This window comes from Eschrichtius robustus, chromosome 17 (genome assembly GCF_028021215.1).
Source record: "Eschrichtius robustus isolate mEscRob2 chromosome 17, mEscRob2.pri, whole genome shotgun sequence".
In the NCBI taxonomy this organism is placed as follows: Eukaryota; Metazoa; Chordata; class Mammalia; order Artiodactyla; family Eschrichtiidae; genus Eschrichtius; species Eschrichtius robustus.
In genome coordinates, this window is record NC_090840.1 from 45,610,983 (window position 1) to 45,638,703 (window position 27,721).

At 37.8% G+C, this 27,721-nt stretch overlaps 1 protein-coding gene and 1 non-coding gene across 2 annotated transcripts; both read right to left on the bottom strand.

Annotated features, from left to right (window-relative positions):
- Nucleotides 1–1,562: 1,562 nt before the first annotated feature.
- Nucleotides 1,563–24,091, bottom strand: CFAP418 (cilia and flagella associated protein 418). Its single transcript, XM_068525814.1, has 6 exons — nt 23,871–24,091; nt 19,085–19,172; nt 15,643–15,707; nt 15,046–15,111; nt 7,251–7,346; nt 1,563–3,521 (listed from the first exon to the last, which is right to left on the bottom strand). The coding sequence occupies exons 1-6, from the start codon at nt 24,029–24,031 to the stop codon at nt 3,368–3,370; spliced, it is 630 nt and encodes a 209-aa protein (XP_068381915.1). The 5' UTR covers nt 24,032–24,091; the 3' UTR covers nt 1,563–3,367.
- Nucleotides 24,092–24,516: 425 nt separating this feature from the next.
- Nucleotides 24,517–24,598, bottom strand: TRNAS-AGA (transfer RNA serine (anticodon AGA)). Its single transcript has one exon. It is a non-coding gene; the product is annotated as a tRNA-Ser (tRNA).
- Nucleotides 24,599–27,721: the final 3,123 nt, after the last annotated feature.

Sequence of the window (27,721 nt, forward strand, 5' to 3'; positions counted from 1 at the left end):
ATACGAGTTTTCCAAAATTCTAATTTTTGCTTGAAGACTTACATTTTATCATTGGCAACAAATACTAATCAGTAATTTTCCTGAAGGTGACTCACTTTGTTAATTTTTGAGAAAATGTATGCTAAGTAAGTCTGAATAACCAGTTTGTCAGTTGTTCTTTCAAGCAAAAGTGGATTCCATGAAAAAAGTGGTTTGTTCAGCTCACAGATTGCACAAGTGCTTTTTGTGTACTCCCCATTTAGTCACACAGAGTATTTAAAAGATATGCTTTATTAATCTTACTGCCTTTATGAAGGACATTCTTAAGTGAAACTGACTTTTTCTATTGCAAGTGCACGGTGCCACTGCTTTGAATCATAAGGTGCCAGCAGTTTTACCTATTATTTGCACCACGAGTATAAACGTCAACAAAGTGAAAACGTGAAAAAGCACTAACGTCTTAGTGTTATGAAAATAAGTTGACCATGTGCACCCCCTGAAAGACTCCTGGGGACTCCTCTGAGAGTGGACAACACTCTGAGAACCACTAGTGTACAAGACACAGGCTTTGAAAAAATGAGTCAGATTTTGATAGAATAAGATGAGGGAGGGCAGGAACATTCAGGCAGTAAAATGTGAAGTATATCTAAGGAACAGTGGGTGGGCTGTAGGTCTAGTTGGAAGAGGAGGGAAGAAGAGGCAGAAGAAGCCAAAAAGATACTGTGAAAAGCCTGGAAGGCCTTCATGAAGATCAACTAGGTTTAAACCAGACAGGAAGAAGAGGCTAGGGTGAGCAGGTGTTTTGTTTTTTGTTTTTGAAAGTTATTTCAACTTATGTAAAAATAAAGCTAGACATGTTTACATTTACTAGTTATAAAATAAAAGTGACAGCAGGGCTACCTTTCTCATATGGAATATTTAGGGAATGAATAAACAAAAAAATACACCTAAATACAGAGTAAAGCTACTTATTATTTATTCATTTCTAGGCAAGATAAGGGTCTGAGAGTACAATGCAGTTCAAATAAAGTAGCTACCTGGCTTGATAATAAAATAAATTCTCATTAAAGGTAGAAAATTATTATGAGTATTGAAAACAAATATGCAAGACATCTTGAAAGTTTTACAGACTTTGCACTTAAAAATTATAGTTGATTAGAAACTATACTGTTCTTCTACATTGAACTAAAATAGCTGCATTTTGGCTTAAATTACAACTGGTAATAATCTATCCATTTGTATATAAACATAATATTCTTTCTACATTTTCGATTAAAAATTATACAATATTAAAAAGCTTATAAATTGCCAACAAAAATGTGAACTCATTTATACATTTCTGACATTAGGGAACTAATTATTATAAATATTATGTTATGGAATGCCAAACATGGGCAACATATCTAAGTTATAGAATAGTTATGATGAAATAATAAAAGAGGAAAAAAATTTCAAATCCATAATTTAGTAAATTTGCTCATTTAAATTAAAAAAAAAATCACCATTATGATTAAATGCGCCAAATTCCATGAGGTTCTGAATGTGTGGATCTTGTTGCTCTGCTATTTTTTGAAATAAGTGACTTCAATCCAAATCCCCGTTTCCTTTTTTTTTCTTTAAAAGGATCAATTTTTTTAAAAAAAATGTATGTATGTATGTATTTATTTATTTGGCTGCATTGGGTCTTCGTTGCTGCACGTGGGCTTTTTCTAGTTGCGGGGAGCAGGGGCTACTCTTCATTGAGGTGTGCAGGCTTCTCATTGTGGTGGCTTCTCTTGTTGCAGAGCACAGGTTCTAGGCATGCGGGCTTCAGTAGTTGTGGCTCGCCGGCTCTAGAACGCAGGCTCAGTAGTTGTGGGACACAGGCTTAGTTGCTCCGTGGCATGTGGGATCTTCCCGGACCAGGGCTCAAACCCATGTCCCCTGCATTGGCAGGCGGATTCTTAACCACTGCGCCACCAGGGAAGTCCCCCACTATGTTTCCGATACAATTACACTGAGATAAAATTTTAGGGGGTAAAAAATTTTTATTGAAAGATAAGATTGGTAAACATATTCTTAATACAAAAATGTGAGCCTCTGCCACAATGAGATTTATCCTGTTGGAATACTAGACTTACTGGAACAACTGATACACATATGCAAATGTGTCACAGTTAGGAGAAGGGGTTTAATGACCAGATCTTTCTTTGCTTGAGTAAAATGGCTGGAACAGATTCAGTATAAGACTACGCAGATCATAACTTTGCTTCAGTTCCTCCCTTTCAGCAAGTCTTGTATCACGCATTTGAACAATATATTAGACACATGCGGTAAAGAGCTTCTGGCAAATTGGAATCTCTTGATGGGGCTGCGAGCTGGTAATTTTGAGGTAGCCGCTTTTCTGAATGTGCTGCTATTGTAGGGCTCCTCAAGTCTTAGTCATATTAAGAAGGAGCCCAACAGGTTACCTGTTGGTTCAGTTATGCTTTCTTTTTTCATGTACTCACCAATAAACAGCATGTCAACCTCATCCTACCAGAAAAATCAACAGGCTGTCTGAGAAAATATCTTGCTGTTCTCTTTACTTAATGGAGTTTTAGGGCATTAAAGGCAAGAAGGTACTTGGAAAATCCAAAAATGACCTGTCTGTATTAGGATTCTTCCTTGTACTTTTGGGTGCATCAAAAAAACCCACTTTTATATAGAAATGAATACTTGCTAAAAGAGCAAACTAAATAACTTCTGATATCTAAATGAACAAAAGGAGGAGAAATCAGCTAAAACTGGTAATATATACTTACTACTGTGCATAGTATTGCTTTGAATTGGTGAAGTTAGATCAGATACAGGCAGTGTTTTCACCTACAATATACCCATACTCCCGAAAACCCTTCAATTAGCCACTGATCACATGGTTTCTAACATGTCTAAGTTATGATCTTTGCTAACAACAGATCTGACTGGAAGAGGTGACGTGTACACCCCCCAATGACCTCTCTGCAGGGCCAGCTTTATCCCCTTTAACTGCTGTAACGAGGAATGTGTATGCTAAGTATATTAGCAGTCAGTAGCACTGCAGTTGCTACTGAATGGCTATATATTTGTATGAAACTCCACAATTCAATTTCTATTTAACAGGGGACAGGCTAGCAAAGAAGTATTTGGATAACTTGTTACCTTACGTACTAAGTGAAATGTCCATATATCAAAAAGGAATAATTCCAAAATGTTAAAGCACATTATCTTCCCAAGTCCGTTTGGTCTTTGAAAATTTGTACAGCCATTAAATGAAACTTCCTGTCTTTTCCAAAGGGCATGATACTATGTACCTTTACCTAAATACTGTGACAATTAATAGAGACTGTTCTCATGGATGCGTTTGTCTGAATGCGGACAGTCTGCATTCCTAGTGTTTACCACAAACCCAGCGAAGGCGATGATCAGTCTGAAGGTCAGTCAGCTCTCCGACAGTTCTCCAGCTGCACTGGCAGGCGTATGCCCGTGTTCCTTTCTTCTTTACCAACTTTGCTTTTAATTTGTGGAATTCTGGCATATTGTTCCTATTAGTAAAACAAGAAGGTTTTAGCATAGTTGCTTTGTTCAGTGCTTAATGACTTAAAAAAAAAAAAGAAATTCTAACTGCTTTCTTTTCCTATCTTCACAACATCCAAACACTAAACTACCTGGTGTTCTTACATGAAAAACAGAAGAGACACTTTGGTGTTCTGTTTCTGAGGATTTCAATGTTTTTAAATGGCAATCCTCTAGGTCTGTTTATTAAGGCTGTTGTAGAACACAGTGACCTAAAGAGCTGAAGAATTATTGATCTGTCTTATCAGAGACTACATGACGTAAGAATAGAGTGGAAAAGATGGTGGTTCATCTTCTACCTCAAATACTCACCTGTGCCATATTTTAAAAGCCTGCAATGTGGCAAATGGAGAGCATATAAGAGGCATAAAGATAACAGGCTTCTGATGGGTTAACTATAGAAATTTTTCATTAATAGAGAAAAAGTGCTTGTTATTTCTATGTGTTGAATTCATATTATATCTCATTTGTTTCAATGATCTGCTTATTTACGTATATTACCAGAAACAAAACAAATGCCTATCCTGAAATAAATGTCAGTAATTTTAACATAATTAAATCTATGCGCACATGAAAAACGATAACCATCTGACTTGATGCTATTATAAAAAAGACTGCAGAAGTTAAATTTAATTAATAGAAAATCAATTATGATTTTCATAATCCATCTACTGAATTTATGTAAATATTCCATGACAAAAGAAAATGAAAAAATTCAAAGTGAAATGATGAAAAAATACATAGTGAAATGATGAAATACGGTATAAGTAGTTTTTAAAAAAGAAATACACCGTTAACTGTTACTTGTTGATGTCACCGCAACAGAAAGCAGGAAACAAAGTGCCCTCTGGTGGCCAATGGGCACCACATTCAGTATTGCACAAAATTCAGGCACAATTGAGGTTAGACCCTAACAAAACCTAAGAGATTTTCCAGGCCAACTGTCTGACTTCAGGAAACTAAGACTTTGACCAGCTGAACAACTTAGCTAAGGTTACAGTGAGATAGGGGAAGAACTGAATGAATAAGTTTTACTGCAAAGAAAAAAGCCGAACAAAACTAAATGTGTTTAATGAAAACTAAATGGCTAAATGAAGGACTGTCCTTTATTCAATCTGCAATATATTTTGACAAACTTAACATGTGATACTTGATTGAATACTTAGAGATTTCAGGAATAGGAATCATGAAAGCCAAGGAACTATCAATAATTAATACATTTCAAGTAGTGCATATTTTAGAAGCTGAGAGAGAAAATTTCATTATTTCCCATAAAGCAAACACAGTTTAATAGAAAAATAAGAGCATTTTATTTAGCTATTATGGCAGAATGGTCAAGTATAGCTTATACTTCTTTTTGAAAATTCTAGAACTTGTCAAAGCTAGGATACACTTATTGCCCTCAAGTGTTTCATCTCCCCTCTACTTTCAAGCAGATCACATCTTCATCCACAAAATCAGGCAGTGAGATGTGAAAAGGCCTCCATTTCCTAGCTTTCCCCTTGAACACATCAGTATATGACCTCTTTCCACCCAGGCACAGAGGTGGCCTCTTCCTATCCAAGGCCCACTTTTCCATCAGACCCCAAAGCCTCCAGGACCTTGTTACTCACATAACCTTCCCTTCTCTTGTCTTCCCCACCCCCCCACAATATAAACATCAAAGCATCTCCTATCTTTTTTTTTTTTTTTTTTAATATTTATTTATTTATTTATTTATTTTTGGCTGTGTCAGGTCTTAGCTGCAGCACGTGGGATCTTTCATTGAGGCATGCAGGCTCTTCGTTGTGGTGAGCGGGCTTCTCTCTTGTTGTGGCACACGGGCCCCAGAGCGTGTGGGCTCTGTAGTTGCGGCATGCGGGCTCTCTAATTGCAGCACGTGGGCTTAGTTGCCCTGCGGCATGTGGGATCTTAGTTCCCTGACCAGAGATCGAACCGGCGTCCCCTGCATTGCAAGACTGATTCTTAACCACTGGACCAGCAGTTAAGGGAACCACTGGACCAGGGAAGTCCCAGCATCTCCTATCTTAAATAAATGATCCCTTAACTCTGCATTCACTGACAGGCCTCCAAGTCACCTTTCTGGGTAATATCATCCAGTTTCATGGTTTCATCTACCACTTTACATTCTACATTTCTTTTTTTTAAATTTATTTATTATTTATTTTTGGCTGTGTTGGGTCTTCATTTCTGTGCGAGGGCTTTCTCTAGTTGTGGCAAGCGGGGGCCACTCTTCATCGCGATTCGCGGGCCTCTCACTATCGCGGCCTCTCTTGTTGCAGAGCACAGGCTCCAGACGCGCAGGCTCAGTCGTTGTGGCTCACGGGCCTAGTTGCTCCGTGGCATGTGGGATCTTCCCAGACCATGGCTCGAACCCGTGTCCCCTGCATTGGCAGGCAGATTCTCAACCACTGCGTCACCAGGGAAGACCCAGTCTACATTTCTTATCTGAGCTTCAGAGCCCCAAAGAGTACGGGCTCTTGACCTGGGATTTTGGGACCGCGCTAGTCTTTATTTGGGTTGGGTACTATGAAATCTCTCAAATTGTTATTTTTCTATGTATTTGCATATTTGAATTTTTCTGTGGGTATGTTGAGAGGATTCAGATTTTCAGAACAGTTCTTGATGTGAAAAGTTTAAAAACTCTTACATTAACACTAGAGGAGACTCCTAGAGATTTACATGAGAATGGATGCCAGAGAGGTGTGAAGAAAGCCTCTCACAGTTTTCTTTATGCTACTGAAGAGTGCTGTAATAATTCTGATGACTTGTATCTGAAAATATAGTCTTTGCTTAGGCACAGGTTTGGGGGGGCCAAAAATGCATGATATATGTACTTTACTAATTTTTAGCCCTTAATTTTTATTTGAAAATGTGAATGTATAGTTCAAATACATTTTTATAACTTAAAAACATTAGGTATTCACTGAGGATTTAAGGATGTACAAATTACAAAAATATGAGTAAGACACTATCCCAACCACAAGGAGGGAGGCAGACATATACCAACCTAAGATAGTTTCAGTCTTTTATTACAGTAAGTGCTATAACAGGTACAACGTGCTGTGGACACACGGGAGAGGATGAGTTTACTTCCAAGTTGAGAGAGTGGTAAAGGAATCATAGAAGATGAGCAATGAACCGTACCCTGAGGGACAGGTAGGGTTTAGGTAGATAAAATGGTGGGAAGGTAGCCCAAGAGGTGGAGAGTTTATACTAAGTCATAGGGAATGGGAGCATTGTTTTGATGTAGCTAAAATCTTGCAAAGGTGAAAAGTATACGGTGGAAAGACAAACAAAGCTGGGTGATAGATAGATGGGGACTGGATTATGGAAGGTCTTGAATGCCATGCTAAGGAATTTGGACATTATTCTGTAAGCAGAAGGGTTTTGGGCAAGAGGATGGCGTACTCAGAGTTATGCTTTAATTCTCAGCAAGTGAAGGGTGGTCTGGAAGAAGAGACTGTACACAGGAAAATCAGTGAGGAGGCTACTTCTGAACTCCTGTCCAGAAGTAACATGTCCTTAACTAGGCTGACAGCAGACAGATGGAAAGGAGGAGATGATGCGAGAAGTATCAAAGAGGTGGAGGCCACACAATCTGGCCAAGGCCACCAAGAGGCATTACTGCACGATAAGAAATATAAAGTTGTATATTAAGTACATTTTTCACAGAGTAAAGTTCTTTAGAAACATACCTGAAAAACAGATAATCACATGATTTGTCCCACCCATAGTCATCGTAGCTTACTACCCAGAAATCACAGGCTATACAACGCAGATGGTCACATGCTCTGTTCAGAGAAAAAGAACTGTACGTTAGAAATTACTGGTAAGTTAAAATATGAAAATATGCTGATTTATTCATAGACTATACCACATATTACAGATTACTGAGTAAACAACAGAAAAGTAAAGATGAATCTGATTATAAATTTTTATACTATTGGTCTGATTACTTATTTGAACTTTCAGGTCAAATTTCTGCACAAACCTACCTATTTTACTAAGATCTTGCATACTGATACATACATGCACACATGTATATTTACATATATAAAAGAAAAAAAATGGATGTGTAGATCTTTTAGTTCAATGGTTTTCAAATTTATCTGAGGGAGATCTTCACTTAAGCTACCTTCTTTACGTGTTTCCCTTCCTAATGAAAATTTCAGGATGCCTCTATCACAGAATTTGCCACATTGTATTGAAATGCTGGGACAATATCTTACGTGTGCTGGGACAATATCTTATTTGTTTCTGTTTCCCCATTACTTGGCATTAATGTATTCATTCACTCACTTAAAAAATATTTACTGAAAGCCTACTATGTGCTGGTGAGATTCTGTCCTCAAACAGCCTAGATTCTAATTCGAGAAGAAATAAGCAATACTCATAAATTATGTAGCATGTTAGAAGGTAAAAAGTGCTTTAAATGAAATAAAAAGTAGAGTCGATAAAATTGGAAGTACTGGGAGGAAGTGTGTTATAATTTTAAATACAATAGTCTGCATAGGCTTCACTGGTAAGGGGTATCTAAGCAGTTTCTTTAAGTGGAGTGGTAGTTGGTAAAGGAAGTGGGGTTAAGAGAAGGTTATATTTAAGAAGGAAAAACAGCAGGTTTGTATACTGATGGCAAAGATGCAGTGAAGGGAAAAATGCTGCTGATGAGAGAGGGTAGAACTGCTAGAACGATACTCAGCACATAACAGGTACTCAGTGACAACCTGAGGAACCGAAATGCCAAGCAAATCTCAAAATTCATATAGTACATAGTAACTTCAGGAGTAAAATGATAATATATGGTAAGAATTATGAATTGCTGCTGCAAACCATTTGACTTGTATAATAATTGTGATTTAAAGATTCTCCATTGTTTGAAGTATTTTAAAACTAGAATCAATATAGATACGTTTGATCATCTAAAAATTAAAAGGAAATAACAAGAGCTTTTAAGATACCAAAAACAAAGTGAAAAGACCAATAATAGAGTGAAAGAAAACATTTTCAACACATAGTCAAATACTTATACTGATAAAGAGTGCTTACAAATGACAACAAAGAAAAAAAACCTAAAAATATACTCTATGTCACTAACATAAGTAGCATAGATTAGTAGTTAAAGAGTGTAGACAAGATTGCCTACGTTCAAATGCTGATTCCCTAGCTGTATAACTATAGTCAAGTAACTTAACTTCTCTGTGACTCAGTTTCCCTATCTGTAAAATGGGGATAATAATGCACACCTCATAAAAGAATTATGAGGAGCTAACCAAGTTAATATTTATAAAGTGCTCATGACAGTGCCTGGCATACAGCATTTATTAAAAAGTTAAAATACTACATAAAGAATTAAAATTTCAAGCAACCATGAAATATATATTTAAACCAATTAAGTGAGCAAAAATTAGCACTCTCAGACATTTCTGGTGGGTATGTGAACTGCTATAACCTTTTGGGAAAAATCTTGGCATTATTTTAAGATTAAAATTATACCTAGCTGCTGCACTAGCAATCCTATTTTGGGGAATATATTACATATAAATAAAAGCACCAGAGTATAGGCGTGTATCTCAAGAATAATTCCTACTGCAGTGCTGTTGAACTGGCAAAAAACAGGATACCACCTGGATAGCTATCAAAGAGGGAAAAGACTGAATAACATTTATACTATGGAATATTAGGCAGTTGACAAAAGAGTTAATTAGATTTAACTACTGACACAGAGGTGCACAAGGCAAGGTACACAATAACATATATAACATGATCCTGTTTTTGTAAAAACGACCCCCCAAATTTTCCTGTATAGGTGTTTATAATAAGTTTGTAAGAACATGGAGAAAAATGTGGAAGGTAATATACCATGCAGCTATCACTGGTTGACTCAGGAGGGGTGGGAGTGGAGAGGAAGGAAGGAGAGTACTATCTTTCTCCTTATACATTTTGACTTTTAATTTTTTTCAAAAAGCATATAATACTTCTGCAATTAAAAAATAAAATAAAATCCATCACTTTATTTTTTTTCACTTATTTCCCTCTAAAATTCAGATAACTTAACTTCAAAATTGCAAATATATTTTGGCCTGAAAGTTTCTTTGAGAATAAATGCTTTATATTTCTAAAAACATTAATCACAACGATAATTAAACACTTAAAACCTTAAGATTCATAAACAATTCCATATTTCCTTTTAAACTTTTAGCAATTTATGAAGTTGAATTTGTACATATGGAAATTCAACACAATTACATTTGTACACATTTGAACTTGGATTTTGAATGTACAAGTCAGGAAATGCAAAATGATGGTTCCCAAAGATGCTGTAACTTGCTTTCTTATGCATATGTATTTATTACATGATTGCACAGAGTGTTAACTTTAATGCCTTAATACATATGTGCAATTTGGCTGAATTACTGCTGTTGCGGGAACTATAATTTAGAATTTCCTGACATTTTGTATGTGTAAAATTTCAACCATAATGTTAAATACAGTTTTTTAATTTAAAATTTAGTAGTTTATTCAAATCTATTCACACTAACACATTTTCCTACAAACACTGTCCTTTGAGAAAAATAAAACTAACTTGCAGCTAAGAAATCATTCTGCTGCTACGACTCACTCTATTAGACCATTATTATACCAGTCTATGGAATAATCCAGGCTTGCAAGTAGTTTAAAAAATAATGAGGAGAGTAAAATTCAATTTGGCTTGAAAATAACACCTTGGTTTTATCTGTACCTTATTAATGCCACCACGCTTTGCTACTGCTCTTTCTCCTTTACACCAAGTGGGTAAAAGATTCAAATCTTTACACTCTAAAATCATTCGAGATTATTCTCAAACCAGAGCTTTATCCAAAAATCAAACAAACATAACACAAGAAAAATAGGCAGAACAGACTCGATTTCCTTTATGCCCTAGGCATATAAATCAGTGCTTATTTTCAGGGCTTAAATATATTTTTCTTTTATAACTATATATAAAAGAATATCTAACATAAAGTCATGGTTCCAATGAAAGATCAATTGTCAGGTCTTTCCTCTAAAATGTGAGTAAATACAAACATGGAAGTGTCACCAACAGCTTTGTCCTTTTATCAGGCTATTAAGTAAAATCTTTACTATTTTAAAGATGTTAGTGGTGGGAATGTCCCAAATGTAGCCCAATATAGTCTTCTGCACAGACTCTGGTTCTCAGTCAAATCCTGTCAGATCTACACAGTGGACTGGGGAGTCTTGCTGTTTGGGCAGCTGGAAAACAACAGCTGCAAGAGCAAAAGGCGGCTTCCCTCTTACATAAATTATACAAGCTTCTGCAAATTGGTATACTAGAAAGCAAAATGGACTAGGTAACAAGTTACACGTCTGAGTCCTTGCCTTGGGCAAGGCACAGGGCTTGGGAGTCACTCTTGACAACTTTCTCTGTTGCCTCCAACAGCCATTTAATCACTGAATTCTGTCAATTCTATGTTCTAAATATCTCAAGTGTGACCCGTTTTCCCTACAGCCACTGCCACCACTTAGGTCACAGCTGCCATCACTGTCTCTTTCCTGGACCACCGGTACCTACTGCCTGTTGACTGGTCTCCCTGTGTTCTCTCCTATCTTGTCCCTCCAACTTCCAATCCATTTTCCATTCTGGAACCAAAATGTCTTTCTTTAGAAACACAAATATGATTATGTCACCCCTATCTGCTTAAAACAAACCCCAAAACAACCCAATGGCTTCCACTGCTATAAGACATATTTTTCTAAAATCCTCCAGGCGACCCCAAACCAAATGTCCCCTGACTACCTCTCTCCAGCCCCACCAGGAGCCATTCTTTCCCCCACTCACTACACTCCAGCTCACCTGGCTGCTCTCTGTTCCTCCCACACCCCTGGCTCCTTCCAGCTCAGGGATCGTCTAACACGGTGGGTCCTCTGGCTCCAACGCTCCCCTGTCTTTGCTTAATTCCTACTTATTTATCATATCATAGTCTGATTAAATGTTATTTGCTTAGGAAAGCATTCCCTAACACTTCATATTAGTTAGGATGCCAATTATCTATGCTTATAGTATTCTGTACTTACCCTTCACATTACATATTATGTGGAAATTAAATAGTTATTTGTGGAATTAAAGTCTCTTTCCTCATGTAGACTGAAAGCTCATTGAGGGCAGGGAAGTGTCTATTTATTTGTTCACCACAATGTGTTCACTCAAAACCTAGGACTTAGCAAGGACATGATGAATTAATACGTGTTTAATGAATTTAACATCAGTGCCTCAATTTCCTCATTTATAAAATGGGCTTAAAAATTCTTGCTCTATCTGCATCTTGGTTTTTCCCTGTGAAGCAGGTGAACCAATACACATATATTTACAAAAAAGTGCTCTGGACAGTATAAAGTACTTCACACATATAATATTTTACATACACGTGAATATGTATGTACTTCACACATATAATATTTTACATGCACGTGAATATGGATGTGCTTATCTTTCTGTGTGTGCTGATCTATGTCATGAAGAAGGTGGTCAATGATTAGTATCTTTGTGATGGGTGAAGAAGAAAAGATCTGTGAATATAAACATTTACCTGTGCATATATATGCAAATTGTATGTGTTTTCCCTTCTTGTCACTGTGCAAAAGGTAGGAACGGGGTCGAAAGACTGTGGCATTCTCATGGATCAATGTTATATAATAGACATACATTGACATTCCATCTGGAACGAGATTCTTCTCTGCTAGACTAAATCAAAGTACATGTAAAAATATACTACATAAAAGAAAACCTTAATAAAAGATTTACTCTTGGAAGTAAACCAGAACACACAGAGATATTTCCTGAGATAAAATGGAAAAGTAGTAGAATATAGGATTCTTGCAGCTGAGGTGTAACACAATGAGAAGGCAGCACAAACAGATGAGAAAGACCCACAAATAACTACAAACTAGTGTACCTATAGTAGCTAGCTGACTTGCAACATGGGCGCAATTTTAATGTATTATTTCATTTAATCCTTACAATAACTCAGTTTCCTCACCCATAAAAACCAAAGTTTTTATGGGTGAGGAAACTGAGGTTTTGTAAGATTATATCCCTTCTCAAGGCTTCACAGCTTGTAAGAGGCAGAGTGAATATCTGAACTTAGGTATTCTGTCATCAGAGCCCTTTTTCTTCATGCCCTGGGTATAGTCATTTGTTTCTTTATCAGTTTCTCTACTGGCCAGTGTTTTATCTTTTTTGGTATCTAGTACCTAGGAAGTAGAGGACATTCAATGAATATTTAAAAAAAGAAAAGGAAAAGGAAGTTCAAACAGAATGACAAAATGAGTCTACAGTAAGTGAATTTAGCAGGTAAGACAGTGGGGACATGCATTAGAAAGGAGTGTCATTCTAGACAGGGAATAAGTGTAAAGATACTCAGAGGCAGAAAAATATAAGTGGAAAGTAGAAGGATAACAAGTGTTCTAGTGGAAGTAGAGTATCTAGCCCAGGCTTTAACTGGAAGTGAAAGAACTAAAAAGAGGAGAGGAAGAACAAGGACAACAATTTGGTAAAGCAAACTAAATGAGTTTAGAGTTAATATGAGACAGGCAGCTCTCATTTTCCTTCTGAACAAGGGAGAGGTGCTCAAAATGTTATGTTAGGTATATTTTCTTTAATGCTCTATGTGGGTGAGACTACAGAAGATGGAAGTGGATGGTAACTAGGAAACGTTTGCTGTATAGCTCAAGGATGACTTGAGGGAAGCCTGGATTTGAGGCAGAGTGGTCTGGCAATGACCGAGACAAATCCAACCGGGTAGACACAGTAAGTCAGGATCGATAAGCAACCAGACTGTATTCTTCTCTAAGGGCATTTTGTGTCTCTAATGCTTTGAATAGACAGTCCTCAACGCACGACGATTCAGTGCTATCAACACTTTATTTACAGCCCTCCCAGCAGGCATCACCCCTGTGGGCTGCTATAGCCTGTCTGCTGCCTGGTGTTCCTGGTCCAGGTTTCCCCAGATTCCCAGTTTCCCTCTGGTCCTATAGCCCTTTTTTTCCAGGCCTCCTAGCATCTAGGCCAGCTCTACCACAACCCTCCAACAACGTCCTTTTGGATCCCACTTCCATTATTCAATATAATGGTTATCTCTCCTGAAACGTGATCAGAATGCAATCATATAGCTCAGTCTTTTATTTCTTAAAAAATTATCAGAAAATGAAAAAGTGCTTTAGAAATAACTAGACAAAATATAATAATCTAGTTAAGTAGGCCTCTATAAAAATAGAACCAAACTTAACAGGACGGTAAAATGATTTGCTGAACTACTTACAATAGATAAGACATGGAAACAACCTAAATGTCCATCGACAGATGAATGGATAAAGAAGATGTGGTACATATATACAATGGAATACTACTCAGCCAAAATAAAGAATGAAATAATGCCATTTTCAGCAACATGGATGGGCCTAGAGATTATCATACCAAGTGAAGTAAGTCAGAAAGAGAAAAACAAATACCATATGATATCACTTATATGTGGAATCTAAAATACAACACAAATGAACTTATCTACGAAACAGAAATAGACTCACAGACATAGAGAACAGGCTTGTGGTTGCCAAGGGGGAGGCGGGTGGGGGAGGGATGGCTTGGGAGTTTGGGATTAGCAGACACAAACTATCATATATAAAATGGATAAACAATAAGGTCCTACTGTATAGCATACGGAACTATATTCAATATCCTGTGATAAACCATAATAGAAAAGAATATGAAAAAGAATGTATATATATGTATAACTGAATCACTTTGCTGTACAGTAGAAATTAACACAACATTGTAAATCACCTATACTTCAACAAAAAAAAATTTGCTGAAAATCGATCTGTCTCCCCACTTTACGACAATGACGATGGAATAGGCTAGGAGTCTGAGGCTGGTAGGGGCTTGCGGTAGGTAGCATCATGACCATAAGATTGCCCTGAAAGAGGTACTGAGTGAGATACTGGGTGAAAGGAGGGTTGGGGAAGAGACAACAAAAGGAGGGTTTCTCCTTTTGAAATATGTAAAATCAAGAGACTGTGCTTAAGAACTCCCACAGCTTCTCATGCTGACTGGCCAAGTCAGTGTGGGTGACACATCATATAGTTCACCTGTCCTACTCACTGGTTTTCACTGCCTGGAAGGAAAAATGGCAAGGCAGAAGCTCAACTCCTGGTGTCTTGTGGAAACCAAGCTGGGATGGAAGTGAACCAGGCACTTCAAGTGGATCTTAAAGAAGGGTGTCAACACAATGAACAACACATACCCAACACCATAGCTTTTAACAGCTATCACCCAAGAATAATAAACATTTCAGTAAAGTGTTCTTAGACTGGCTAACAAAATATACCTTTTATTATGAAACAGACTCATGCCAAGATGATAAGAACTATGTTTTAACAGGGTATCAATTTGGAAAAAACTAATTAAGAAAGTATAACATATTTCTGACATCTTACCTCTGTGAAGTATTTGTCCCAATCCCACATGGAACAGTGCTTCCACCAAGGTATACTGGGCTGCAGCTGGACATGTTCAACAGATGGGAGAAAAATAAAATTAAAACATAAAAGAAACATGAGAAGTTAATTTGGCCTCACTGACTCTATATTCTTGTAATCAAATTGTATATTTTCCTGAGCAAGACAACTATTTCAAGGAAGAGGTATTTATTCCAGGGTCAGTGTGTTATTGGATAAAACCTGTATATTCAGGAACACTCAGGGAGTTAAAATGAGTCACAGAAAAATGTGTTTGCCAAATAATGTAAGGGACAAAGTAAATACTGAAGAATATAACAGAACATTAATTTTGAGAAACCATTCATACTTTTTTTTTTTTAACACAGCAGAAAATTATTTACAATAGCAATAACCTCCCATTCAAGTTCCTTTACACTAAGGAGTCACAGACCATAAGAACACTGAAAATGCTGCTATTGGTCTGTCTCCTGAAAGCCGACCAGTGCTTTGTTGCTCAATGTTGTTAAATGGTAACAAAATCTACTAGACCATGCTCACCAGTGTGTATAATTCACCAAAGCAAACCCAACTTACCTCTTACCAAGGCCTTGAAAGGAAGCTCTGACAGATGTGTTACCTGAAGATTTAGATTTTAATTTCTGTTAAAAAAACAAAACAATAAAAGGCCAAGGGTAACTTAGAGAATTGTAACATGAAAACTAATATTCTTTACTTTATAACAAGAATATTTTTAAAATGGCTTAAAATTTCCTATGATCTTAAAGTTTCTGAAATGAAAACAATGATCAAAACCCTTTAAAGGCAAAAGGGAAGTAGACCTCCCTGAGGAATTTACGAATTACTATGCTAACGTTTAGTCTAGAAAATTGATATACTGCCATTATTAGCATGCTAAGATTCAGAGTCACTTTATAACTCTTCAGTTAATACTAGAGTTCAATGATTTAATATGAAGGAGCTGCTATTTAAAACTTCATCCTAGAAAAATTCAACTGAGGAGTAAAAAAACCTCAGACTCATTTTAAAGGCTGTGAATGGTACTCACCTGAACTAAAAATAAACTAACCAAACTCCTGGGTAACTTCAGGAATATTAATTATGATCAAATGGAATGGTATCAACCATTAGATGTTCAAGGAAAATGTACAGCTACCTAGTCACAACCATACAGTAGTTCCTATATGGTTACATAACATCATCATTAGCAAGCATTTATTAAGTGTTAACTGGTATAAGGTACCAAACAACATAGCCGACCACATACTAGGACCACCACCAAGGAAAGGAAGTAGGATGGAGAAAAGGCAATTTAAACTATGCAGAGACATGCCATCATTTTACCTAGTAGGTGAGGAAATTTAATGGAGGCAAAAATACTTTACTATTTCTCTTAACTCTTTTATTTGTTGAATAAAACTGATGTTAAACAGAACTGGAAACATTTTCGGTGCATAGCTGAAAAGTAATAATGTGCCTAAGTCTCTTTTTGTCTTTGGGGGCATGCTCCATGTGCCATCCAGGCTTGTGTTTACAACTCAAAGCTGGCACACTGGGACATCTACTGCTGTTTCTGGGCTTTCTTGTGGGAGTCTGAGAGTGGTTAACGAACGAAACAACCTGCAACTGATATAATATTGTAAATCAACTATACTTCAATTAAAAATAAAAGAAACACAACGAATGGGTGAGCAATGGGGGAGGGAGCAATACTCTGAAGAGCATGACCTGGCCTCCAAGGACAAGGTGGGCATGGACTGGCAATTCACAGACACTTCTTTTCCTCATCCAATCAGTGTTTTACATTGATCTGCTTTCCTCCAGGAGTTTACTTGGGTTGCTTTCTCCCCTGCAGGCTGGAAAACTGGATACAATAACTAACTTCAAAAAGGGAGCATACAGAAGAAGTGCATAAAAGCTTATTTCTTCATGATTATAAGAGCTATTTTTGTTTCAAATTAGTGTATCTTCTCTAACACTTCTTTAGAGAAGTATTTCCTTCTCTTTCTGAAATGCCTTGAACTGAAGAGACAGTGCCTCACACACAGATACATACCCTGTAGTGCTTAATAAATAATGAATTGCTCAGATGATCAATGAATAACATCATGTAGTTTTTTTCCTACCACTAATTAAATTAGTATTGCTATTCAGCATTTATGATGCATTCTGTTCGCAGAGTATTCAACACCATTGCTATTGTGTTGACATGTTATTCAACTAGGCCACCAGCTTATTAATTTACCACAGATGAATTGAAAATGTTAAATTTAGAGAAATTAAGATTTTTTAAACTTGGTTTTATTTTTTTTTTTAAATTGAAGTATAATTGACCTACACCACTATGTTAGTTTCAGGTGTACAACATACTGATTCAGTATTTCTATACATTACAAAATGATCGCCACAAAAAGTCTAGTCACCATCTGTCACCATACAGAGCTATTACAGTATTATTGACTATATTCCTCATGCTGTACATTTCATCTCTGTGACTCATGTATTTTGTAACTGGAAATTTGTACATCCCTCATGTATTTCACTCATCTCTCCCACTCCTCTCCCCTCTGGCATAGAGAAATACAAAGCTTAAGATCTATACCAGTCACTTGATTTTTAGTCTGACAAAAAAAGAAGTGGCCCATATCCATAATCTTAACACAATCATTGCCTAGTTATTTTTAGTCCACTGTCTTGCTTTAATCTTCCTTACCTTAAAAACAAACAAACAAACCCTCTTTGGTATTATATTTATTTCTTAGATTGTTTTCCTTGTGGTCCTTGTAATTTAGACTTCCATTTGGTCTCTTTCTAACAAATATATATATATATATATATATATATATGTATATATGTATATAAATAAATCTATAAATCTAACAAATATATTCTGTGCCCACCAAACTGGTAAAAATGAAAGTATATACATTCTCATCACTGCTGGTGAGAAGAATACAAATAAGACAGTCACTTCGGAAAACATTTTGGCAATGGGTAGAAAAGTTGAAGATGAGCACACCTTGTGACCTCCTAGGTTTATATATCCTAGAGAAACTCCTATACATGGGTTAAAAAAAAAAGACATACAAAGATATTTGATGAAGCATTGCTTGCAAGAGCAACAACTTGGCATAATCAAAATGTCTAATCACCAGGGATGTAGATAGATAAACTGTGGTGGAGTTACATAAGGGACTGCTATACATTAGTTAAAATTGTTTATGCTTACATACATATGTAATAAAAGTATAAAAGTATGGATGGAAAGGCTAATGGTTACCTTTGGGAAGGAAGGCAGTAGAGTAAGATTTGGAGAGTTCTTAAACTATAATTTTTATTTCTTTAAAAAAAGTCCAGGGAGTTCCTGGCGATCCAGTGGTTGGGACTCAGCGCTTTCACTGCTGTGGCCTGGGTTCAATCCCCGGTCAGGGAACGAAAATCCCGCAAATCACATGGTGTGGCCAAAAAAAAAAAAAAAAAAAAAAAAAAAAAATCCAGAGGAGCAAATCTGACAAAATGTTAAGATACGTTCAGTATGACTAGTAAATATATAGGTGGCTGTTATATTATTTTATGAGCTTTTATAAAGTTGATATAGAGATATAAGCATTTAAAAAATTAAAATACTACCAACTTAACTGATTAGTTCTTGGGAAGAGAGCAATGGCAAAGCATTTGAGATGCTAAGCACATTCCTATAATGAAAGCTGATTTTGGTCTTTTAGAAAAGTATTCTTAGAGTATACAAATAAATACAAGTAACCAACTTCATCTGCAAGTTGACTTTTGTTCAACAGCTTTTCTAATTTCTCATTCTTGCTGAGAAATAAAAAGCAAAACACACAGTTTCTAATTTTTTTTCCTATTTAAATCTAAGTGGAATAATTTCTTTAAATAATTGTATTTCTCAGAATTCAAAGGACTATAGATACTTGTGTATTCTATAAGTTTTCAGACTATTCTAAACATGTCTTGAACTAATGAAAGAATTACCGTACATTTAGAACATTTGACTTACAAAGCGTTTTTTGTCAAAGTTGGGCTCTTCAAATATTTCGTTAATAAGACTGTCAAGATCATGTTCTTTCTTAAATGTTTCTGTTGATCTGAAAAAACAAACAACAAACAAACAAGAAAACAGCTGAAGCTTAAGTGCAGATAAAGTCAGCCAGCATCAGAAGAGTTTTGTTTAAATAAAGTCCATTACTAGAGTTGATAACAGAAGGAGAAATGTGATGTTATTTTTTTCCTACTATGGACATAGCCTAGGTTTCTTGAGAAAAAAGATGTAGTTCATCAGGTACAAATTCACATGTGTACTTTTACATACTTAAAATATAACATTTAAAGCTGTATGTTATATATAAGAGAAAGGTGGGTATGCACTTTTCTAAATTACATCAACCATTTATTTAAGAACACAAAATATGTACAATTGTAAGTAGAACCTGAGAATTATAAACAAAGATAATTTTAATATGTCTAATTTTCCCCTAAGGGTTCCATTGTAAGTCAAATAATCATATCTCTTTACTACAGGAGCCAAAGGTTATATAACCAAATGATCAATTACACACATACACACAAAAAAGTGATATTCGCTTGACAGAGTATCTCAACTATCTCTTTACCTTCTGCAGGTAAAGCCATCACAGGATTACTGACAAACTGTTACTGCATGGAACTCCTATTTAATAGCTAACATTTACTGAATACTTTACATAGATGAAGATATAGGGACTGAGAGATTCAAAAACTCGACCAAGTTCATATAAACAGCGGGAGGAGAGGCTTGGAATTGAATCTAGGGCAGTCTAGACACCTAACACTAGATGAGATTAACTCTCTTTAGAGTTTACGTTACAGATGCTGTATATCATTATAACTTTATAACTTCATTGGATCATTATTTGTTTTAAAAGACAGGTTTTTTTAGACTAACTCTCTATTTCTAGAAACATATTTGCTCCGAAATTGTTAAGATCAGGATTATAGCCCTTCTTTGATACTGCTTAGAGTAAGATAATTAACCTGATGTAAGAAAACACAGAGGCTACTGCCTAACACTGAATGTCTGATTCCATCTATGTCCAGGCTTTGCCTCTTCAGTTTTTCCCTTTCTAACTTTTACCCTTAATATCTTCCACTGTATACTGGTTTCTTCCCAAGTATGCTAAGTACGCCTTCTTCTTCAAAGAAACGTTCTAAAACCCCTCTTGAAGCTGCCACCCTATTTTACTCACTACTGAAGAGTAGTCTATATCCATTGTTTCTACTTCCTTAAAGTACATTGGATTTAGCATCAGCTGGTGATCTGGATAAGGGTTTCCTAACCTTAGAAATACTGACATTTGGGACCAGATAATTCTTTGGTGTGTGTGTGTGTGTGTGTGTGTGTATGTGTGTGTGTGTCACAGTGAGAGGGGCAGCTATTGTGCACTGTAGGTTGTTTTACAGCATCCCTGCTTCTACCCACTAGATGCCAGTAGCACACCCTTCCCCAGTTGTGACAATCAAAAATGTCAAGACATTGCCAAATGCCCCTTGAGTGGTAAAGTCATCACCTGTTGAGAACTACCCACCTAGTTTAAATTATTTAACCTCTCTGAACGTCAGACATTTTATATGTAAAAAGGAAATGTAGACAACTATTTAAAACTTCTTCCAGGTGTAATATTCCATCTCTGGCCTCTATATCCCTCAACTATAGTGAAACTCTTTTTTTCAAAGTCACTACTGCCCAAATCACTATATTCAATGGCCTTTCTCAGTTCCTATTCTCTTCAATCTTTCAGAAGCACCTGACACTTGTGTACCAATTCCTTCAATTTCTTTTGTGACAGCAGGTTGCTAAGATGTCCTCTAGAAATTCTCTCCTCTGGTTTTCATGATGTACTCTCTGGGTTCCCCTCTCTCATGCAATTTCACAATTTCAAGGATCAGATGCATTCAAACTTTACCAGTCTACACAGCACTGTTAGGGATCCAAACTATCAGCTTACGTAAGATTCTGGTCTGTTATTAGATCACACAATTTCATGATGCCTACTCTTGCCTATGCTTTGCTACAGAAATGGGAAAAAAATGCCATCATTTCATTGAGAAAGCATATAAATTTTAAACGACAGTATACTTTTTGTCTTTTGATGCTGTAATACAATAATCTTAATCAAAGGTTAATAAACATTTATTGGTTCCCTACTTAACTTTGCTTCCTATATTGAATCTTGATTTAAGATATAGTTTCTGTCAAAAATAAAATATATAGTCTAAATAAAATAAATGTAAACACTTGAAACCCATAATTAAATGTGAAAGGTATACATAAAAGCTTAAATCTGGATGTACAATGTCCTGGTAGACTTGGAAATATGAACTTGGGCAAGCAACTATTTTTCTAGGTCTTGGTCAGTGAAATGAGGATAATAATAGTATTCACTATGTAGGGATGCAGAGATTAAATGAAATAACACAATAAGGCATATAAAAAGGACTCAATAAGTATGGGCTATTATTATAGCTATCATCTATGAGGTTATGATATTATCTCTAAATATTCCCATCCGTATAATCCTGAACCACTTTATTCTTATTGCAGTTCAACTCACATCAGTCTTTTTTTTTTTTTAAAAAAAAACTAATCATATATTTCTCTTTATCATTTTGAACTCTTCATCAAGTTGTATATGTTCTGACCATTTATATTAGCAGTAGTTCCTGGTATCCAGATGTGGCATGGTCATTTATTATCTGCAGAGCTATCGTTTTTAAGGGACAATTTCAGTATTTTAACTCTTTTAAGAAAAAGAGATACAGGCTATATCACTACACAATTGGCAGGTAGTCTCCTATTAATAAACTCATAATGTAAATCAGTTCCTAACTTTTAGGTATCAATTTTGGCTCAGGACAAAATTTTAATATTTGACATTATATACTACATTTGTTATTAAGTTTAGGGTCTTTGTTGCTGTTTTTTTGCAAAATTTACCTTTACAACTACAACGCCAAATGAAGTGAATGACAACACTTGAATTCAACACATGAATGACAACAGTGCTGGTTTGTTACAGCTTCTATAAATGTATTATTGAAAAATCTGAGGTAGTTAGGTGGGATGGGATGCTACAAGGATTATGCATGGATTTTAGCAGTATAACAACAGGCTACGGAGAGAGGTACAAAAGGACCTGTGCTTGGAGACGATCTGTCCACCTTAGTAACCCTTTCCATTTTCAGCAGCCTGCTCCAAGACATCCTATCCCTCCGTGCTAGTTCTCCTAAGATGAATAGGCTCTGGAAGGCTCTTTGATAAATTTTCTCCATGCCCCAAAGGAATAAACAAAAAGAACAAAAGAACTTGCAAGGTAACATTGTTGTAGGATAGGAATGGTAGATGTGCTGGGAATGAGTAAATAAGAATGTCCAGCATTCAAGATAATAATATACAAATTAGTGAGAGTGATATTTGCATAAACAGTCAAATGAGCGTTAGCCCATTCAAAGCGGTCATCTTTTTGGCCGAGTCCCCACTAGGGATGAACCCATGCCCCCTGCATTGGGAGCTCGGAGTCTTAACCACCGAACCGCCAGGGAAGTCCCCAAAGCAGTCATTTTAGTTGGCTCTACAGTTATTTTTTCGAATGCTGCCAAGTACTCGACTAACTTTTAGAACTTCTGTTTCTAAATTTTAGACTCTTTTCAATGTTTTTATCTTCTGAGGGTGAATTTTTATAAACAAATGTCATTAGAGGTAAGTCTTGTAAATTGGGTAGCAATGGTGTTGGGTTCTGGGAAATCACACACAGGTGCGCAAAAACAAAACAAAATCCACAGATGCAGCCATAAATGAACAAGATTGATTTTCTTGGGTTGTTCCAAAGCTGCCTCTGTGTAATTCCACAAGCGTCTCCAAGAGATTCAAGCAAGAGTTACTGCAGAGGCTCCCAAGCCAACACTTTGAAGGACAATACTCATTCTGGTAAAAATTTTGGTTTTTTGGAATTGAGGGGGTAAGTGAGATAAAGAAGAAAGTCCTATTATTGAATAATTACACAGAAGAAAAATGACTGACAAATTTGAAAGATACTTTTTTTGGATCAAAAACCAAGACTTAAGAAAATTCCCCAAATTTCAATTTGGATGCCTGAGATCCTCTGGGACCCTTAGCTGGGGCCGTGGGGAGAAGGAAGGTGGCTGGATTAATAAAGACAATGTTACCAATAATTAAACCTTTTAATCTTAAATCTAATCTCATTCAATTCTCTGAGCTTAAAAAAAAAAAATCAACTAATGATGGAGTAGAATGGAATCGTTTTCTCCAACAATTGGCCCAAGAATTGTTCTGCCTTGGGAATGGGGTCCCAAGAGGACCAGAGGCAATAAGATGAGGTTCTCTGTGCGGGCACCTCAAAAGCGGAAGAGAATCGCTCACGCAAACGGAGGCCCGGGTCACCATGACCCCCTCGGGGCTCAAGAGGGAGAGCCTAAACTGCACTCCCCCTCCCCCATCGGAACCCGAGTGAAGCCGCGGGCTCTCAGAGGCGGGGCATCAGCGGGGCCAGTCCTCTGGGGCTTGCTCGGGGGCGGAGTCTGGCCTTGGGAAGAGATGTTAGGATCCTCCAGGCTGGGGAGTTGAAGTGTGTGCGGCCCCGGAAGTGGGGAATTGAGAGTCTGGGCCCTAGCAGGGAGAGGAGCTGGAGGTTGCGGGCGGGGGTACGTTTCTTTGGGTCCGGCGGCGGAGGGGTGGCTTTAGGACCTGAAGCAGGCTTCACCAGAACAGCCCACCCCTCCCGCCTGTTAACCTGAGATTCTCTTTCGCCTCGGCTCGGTTCCGGTCGTTGCTGAGGATGCCGCCGCCACCGCCTCCGCCTCTGGGCCGTTCGACCATACCCAGTCTCAGTGGGTCTGGTCTGCAAAACTTGGACTCGACCTCATCCAAGAGCTCGTCCAGGTCCTTCGCCATCTTGAATCGTCATGTCCTTCCCCTGCTCTTGTAGCTACAGCACCGTGTGGTTTCCAGGGGCAACGCGAGGAGCCGCAGGGCGCGCTGGTCGCCCCCGCGCATGCGCGAGCCGTTCCGAGGCTGTGCTAGGCGCTCGCGATGCCTGGGCGCTGACGCGCTCGCGCGGAAGGATGCAGTGGGGTAGCGAGGCTCTGCAGCACAGGCTTTCCCGCGGGGCGAGAGGTCCGTCGGAACTGTCCTTTCCTGCGCTACCTCGCGACGCTTTGCTTTTCTTTGTTCCAGATTGTGTGGCGTGTTTTGTCCCATTTCCCTCTTCTGGACTCAAGTTGTAACCACAATCACACGACTGCCTAGCTCCCTCATCCGCTCTTCATCTTGCCCCATTGGGGTCCCAGTTGTATTCCAGCAGTTCATAAATTCTTTAAATAATCTGCGGAGAAGCCTGCAAAAGGAAAACAAGGATCTGTCCCAAAGTACAGCCTGCTCGTAGTCGGCAGGATTCGAACCTGCGCGGGGAGACCCCAATGGATTTCTAGTCCATCGCCTTAACCACTCGGCCACGACTACTGTTGATGTTAACTTTGGCAATGAGCTCTATGTAGTCTGCACACAAGTATCTACTCCAGTAACAGGTATGTTTAGATCGTGAGGAAAACATCACAAAGCTGCTCTGCCAGATAAGAGCATATTTGAATGTTATGGCTCTAATAATTTTAACTTCTTGAAGGGCTCTTAGAGCATATCCCGTCCAACCTTTTAATCCCCATCAGAAAAAAACTGGATTTTAGTAAAATCGCTAAAGTTAGCGTCAGACAACAAGAGGTAAGGAAGAAAGCCTGGTGCTGCTGTACACCTGCTTGCAGAGGTGTGCATTTCCAGGAGGGAACCGGCAACCTTGGGACCACCGACCAGCCTCCGAGCTTCCTTGCCGGGCTCCCAGCTCCACCCCTGCCCCTCTCTCTTGGACAGACAGCTCCCAAGGAATCTTTTTACCCACTAGGCACTAAAATGCTGTTGCCCACTGATTTAAATTCACTATGCAGGGCCAGACTGTCCCACAGTGCCGTAAAAACACTACTTTGAAAAGTGTGATGCGTGATAAAATGCAAGGTATTGTCATTTCATGGTACTACTGTAAATACTGTACATACCGAAACCTGAACTTTGAGTATTTCTAACGTGGGATAGCAAAGAGGTTGGCAGCCTTGGAAACTCTGGAGCTAGTTTAAACAAGTTGAATTAGTAGCTTCATTTATTTGGTTTGTTGTTTGTTCAAAATATCTTTAATGTCCCTGAAGAGTAACATGAAGTGGTGTGATGGAGCGAATGTAGAGCCTGCCTTTAAATATTCGACTTTTGGGAGCCAGCTGTTAAATGCAACCATTATTAAAAAATTAAATTAAATATATTAAAAAACAAAAGCAATACTCAAAATTCACTACAGTCTAGTTATTTCCCTACATTTTACTATAATTTATGCTGTTGAGGTTATTTACATCGATTGTATCTGAAATACTATACAGTGGGTTGTTATTGTGAATCTCTTCCTAACTTCCTGTTAGTGATGTCCCTTGGGTAGCTTGGAATCAGGCTTCCTGGGTGTATTTACGCCAGGGAAATTGCACATGCTACAAAATACTTTTCTCACTAGAGCTAGTTGTCAAGCACTTACCAGCACATCACTAATGTTTACCATCAGACCAACCTTGAATATTCCCAGCAAGGCAACATTCCCCTTACCTGTCCGGCTGCCCTGGTTATACTCCCTGAAGGTTTGTTTTAGCTATCAGAATCCTAGCATATTGTATGACTTCCCACTCAATATTTTAAAGCTGTGTTTTGTTTTTCCCTAACTTGCTTTGCTGGGTGATGGTACTTGGAACTGGCCTCCAAAAAAAGACAGGAATAAGCCACTTGATACTGAAATTGCCCTTGCAATATGGTTCTGGGGGAGTTATGCATAGTTGCGATACAGTTTAATAGGCTTAAATTAATAATTTGATTTTTCTCTAGAAAAGATGAAATCTGAGGTATACCACCAGTGGCTGAAAGAATCTTTTAGCATGTAGAAGATTTGCATGAAGGACTATGAAAAGATAAATGAGGAAATGTTTCTAGTTGTGTGTTTTGTTTACATGAATATTGGAAAAAATTGGAGCTTGTTTCCTTCTTCCACTCCCACTCCGGTTTTAATAGAATATCATGTGTAGATCATCCAGAGGTTTGGTGTTTTGAGAATTTCACTTACAGCTTGTTCAACTCTTCATTGCGTCTTCTGACCTCAGCTGTGTTGTCTTTCCGGTTTGCGTTAGAGTGAGAAAAGTCAAGTTCAGTGTCTGCAGTGAGAAATGCCACATATCGCATATGTGTATGGCTGTATGATAAGTGGGAAGATGATAGCATACTATTAAAAATCTGCAGGGAGTTCCCTGGTGGCCTAGTGGTTAGGATTTCAGACTTTACTGCTGTGGCCCAGGTTTAGTCTTTGGTGGGGTAACTGAGATCCCACAAGCCACAGCGGCAAAAAAAAAAAAAAAAAAAAATCTCCAGATGTCAGAAGTGATACCAGGTGAACTTCAGCGGCCACTAAGCAATGGAGGTGGATGTACATGATGAATGTATACTTGGCTTTGGAAGAGTCTGTGTTCGTGCAAATCATGTTAGAAGATAATTTTTAAAAATATTATATATTCCTTTGGTCTTTTTGTTTTCCAAAGTGAAGAATCTTATTTATTCTCTCTATAATTGTTAATATGTGTAGACAATGATGTGAATCCTTGTCCCTTAACTCTTTCCCGGTTTTGGAAAGCATGCCGAGCGTCAGATGTTTCATAAAGGAGTATAGCCAAGAGTCTTCAGACAATACAATTATTAAACATGGTAAAAGTGGTGTGCTGTGTATTGTTACATCTACTTAGCATTCCAAGGAGGTATTTTAGGGAAAAGGTGTCCATAATAAGAAAACAAAGCCCCGTTGACTTTCCCAAGTAACTGAAGTCTGCTCGGAACCTGCCTTCTTGCTAACACTGTTCTAAATGAGTTAGAGGCGGTGATACAGCTGGTCTGTTGTCACACACAGCTCCAGTGCAACCCCTTCAGTTACAAGGTGTTTTATAGTCCTCCTGGCTGTTCACGCAATGAATTGCAAGGCCTCTTTGGATTCCCATGTACTTGGGTTTAATTTTTCCCAGCCCTGCTTTTCTCTGCACACATCATAGACTTTCTAAATAGATACCCACCGCTGGGCAGTGACAGTGGGGTGGGTGTGAGGGGAGGCATCTTCACAGAACATTCGCCAGCTTCCCAGCAGCTAATGCTATAGAAGGAATGGAAATAGCATTGGGGGGCAGCTCTGATTCTTTTAAGTGGTCCTGAGTTAGGCCTTGATGCCGTGTAGGTAAATTCAGTCCATAACACGCAGAATCTTTATTGGAATTTGTACATTCATCTCTCACAGCTGTGGAGAGTTTAGACTAGTCACAACTCTCACTGGGATACTATCATCTTTGTAATTTGAAAAAGGATCAGGAGCCTGCAGGCTTGGAACATCTTGAGAAAGCTCTGGCCCTGAAATACATCATCACACGTGGGGGACACCACTTGCGGCATCATCGCAGAGAGCTTAAGAATGCCGAAATCAAGTACTTCTCTGGCGTGATTTCAAATGGCCTGAGAAGTCTGAGAACTGTT

What these genes read in the sequence shown, in the direction of transcription:
- CFAP418 (XM_068525814.1), bottom strand. Translation starts at nt 24,031, where the DNA reads ATGGCGAAGGACCTGGACGAGCTCTTGGATGAGGTCGAGTCCAAGTTT. An exon ending in TTTCAAGGCCTTGGTAAGAG is followed by an intron (nt 15,112 to 15,642) that starts GTAAGTTGGGTT and finishes GAACATGTCCAG; the next exon opens with CTGCAGCCCAGTATACCTTG. An exon ending in TGTGATTATCTGTTTTTCAG is followed by an intron (nt 3,522 to 7,250) that starts GTATGTTTCTAA and finishes TTTTACTAATAG; the next exon opens with GAACAATATGCCAGAATTCC.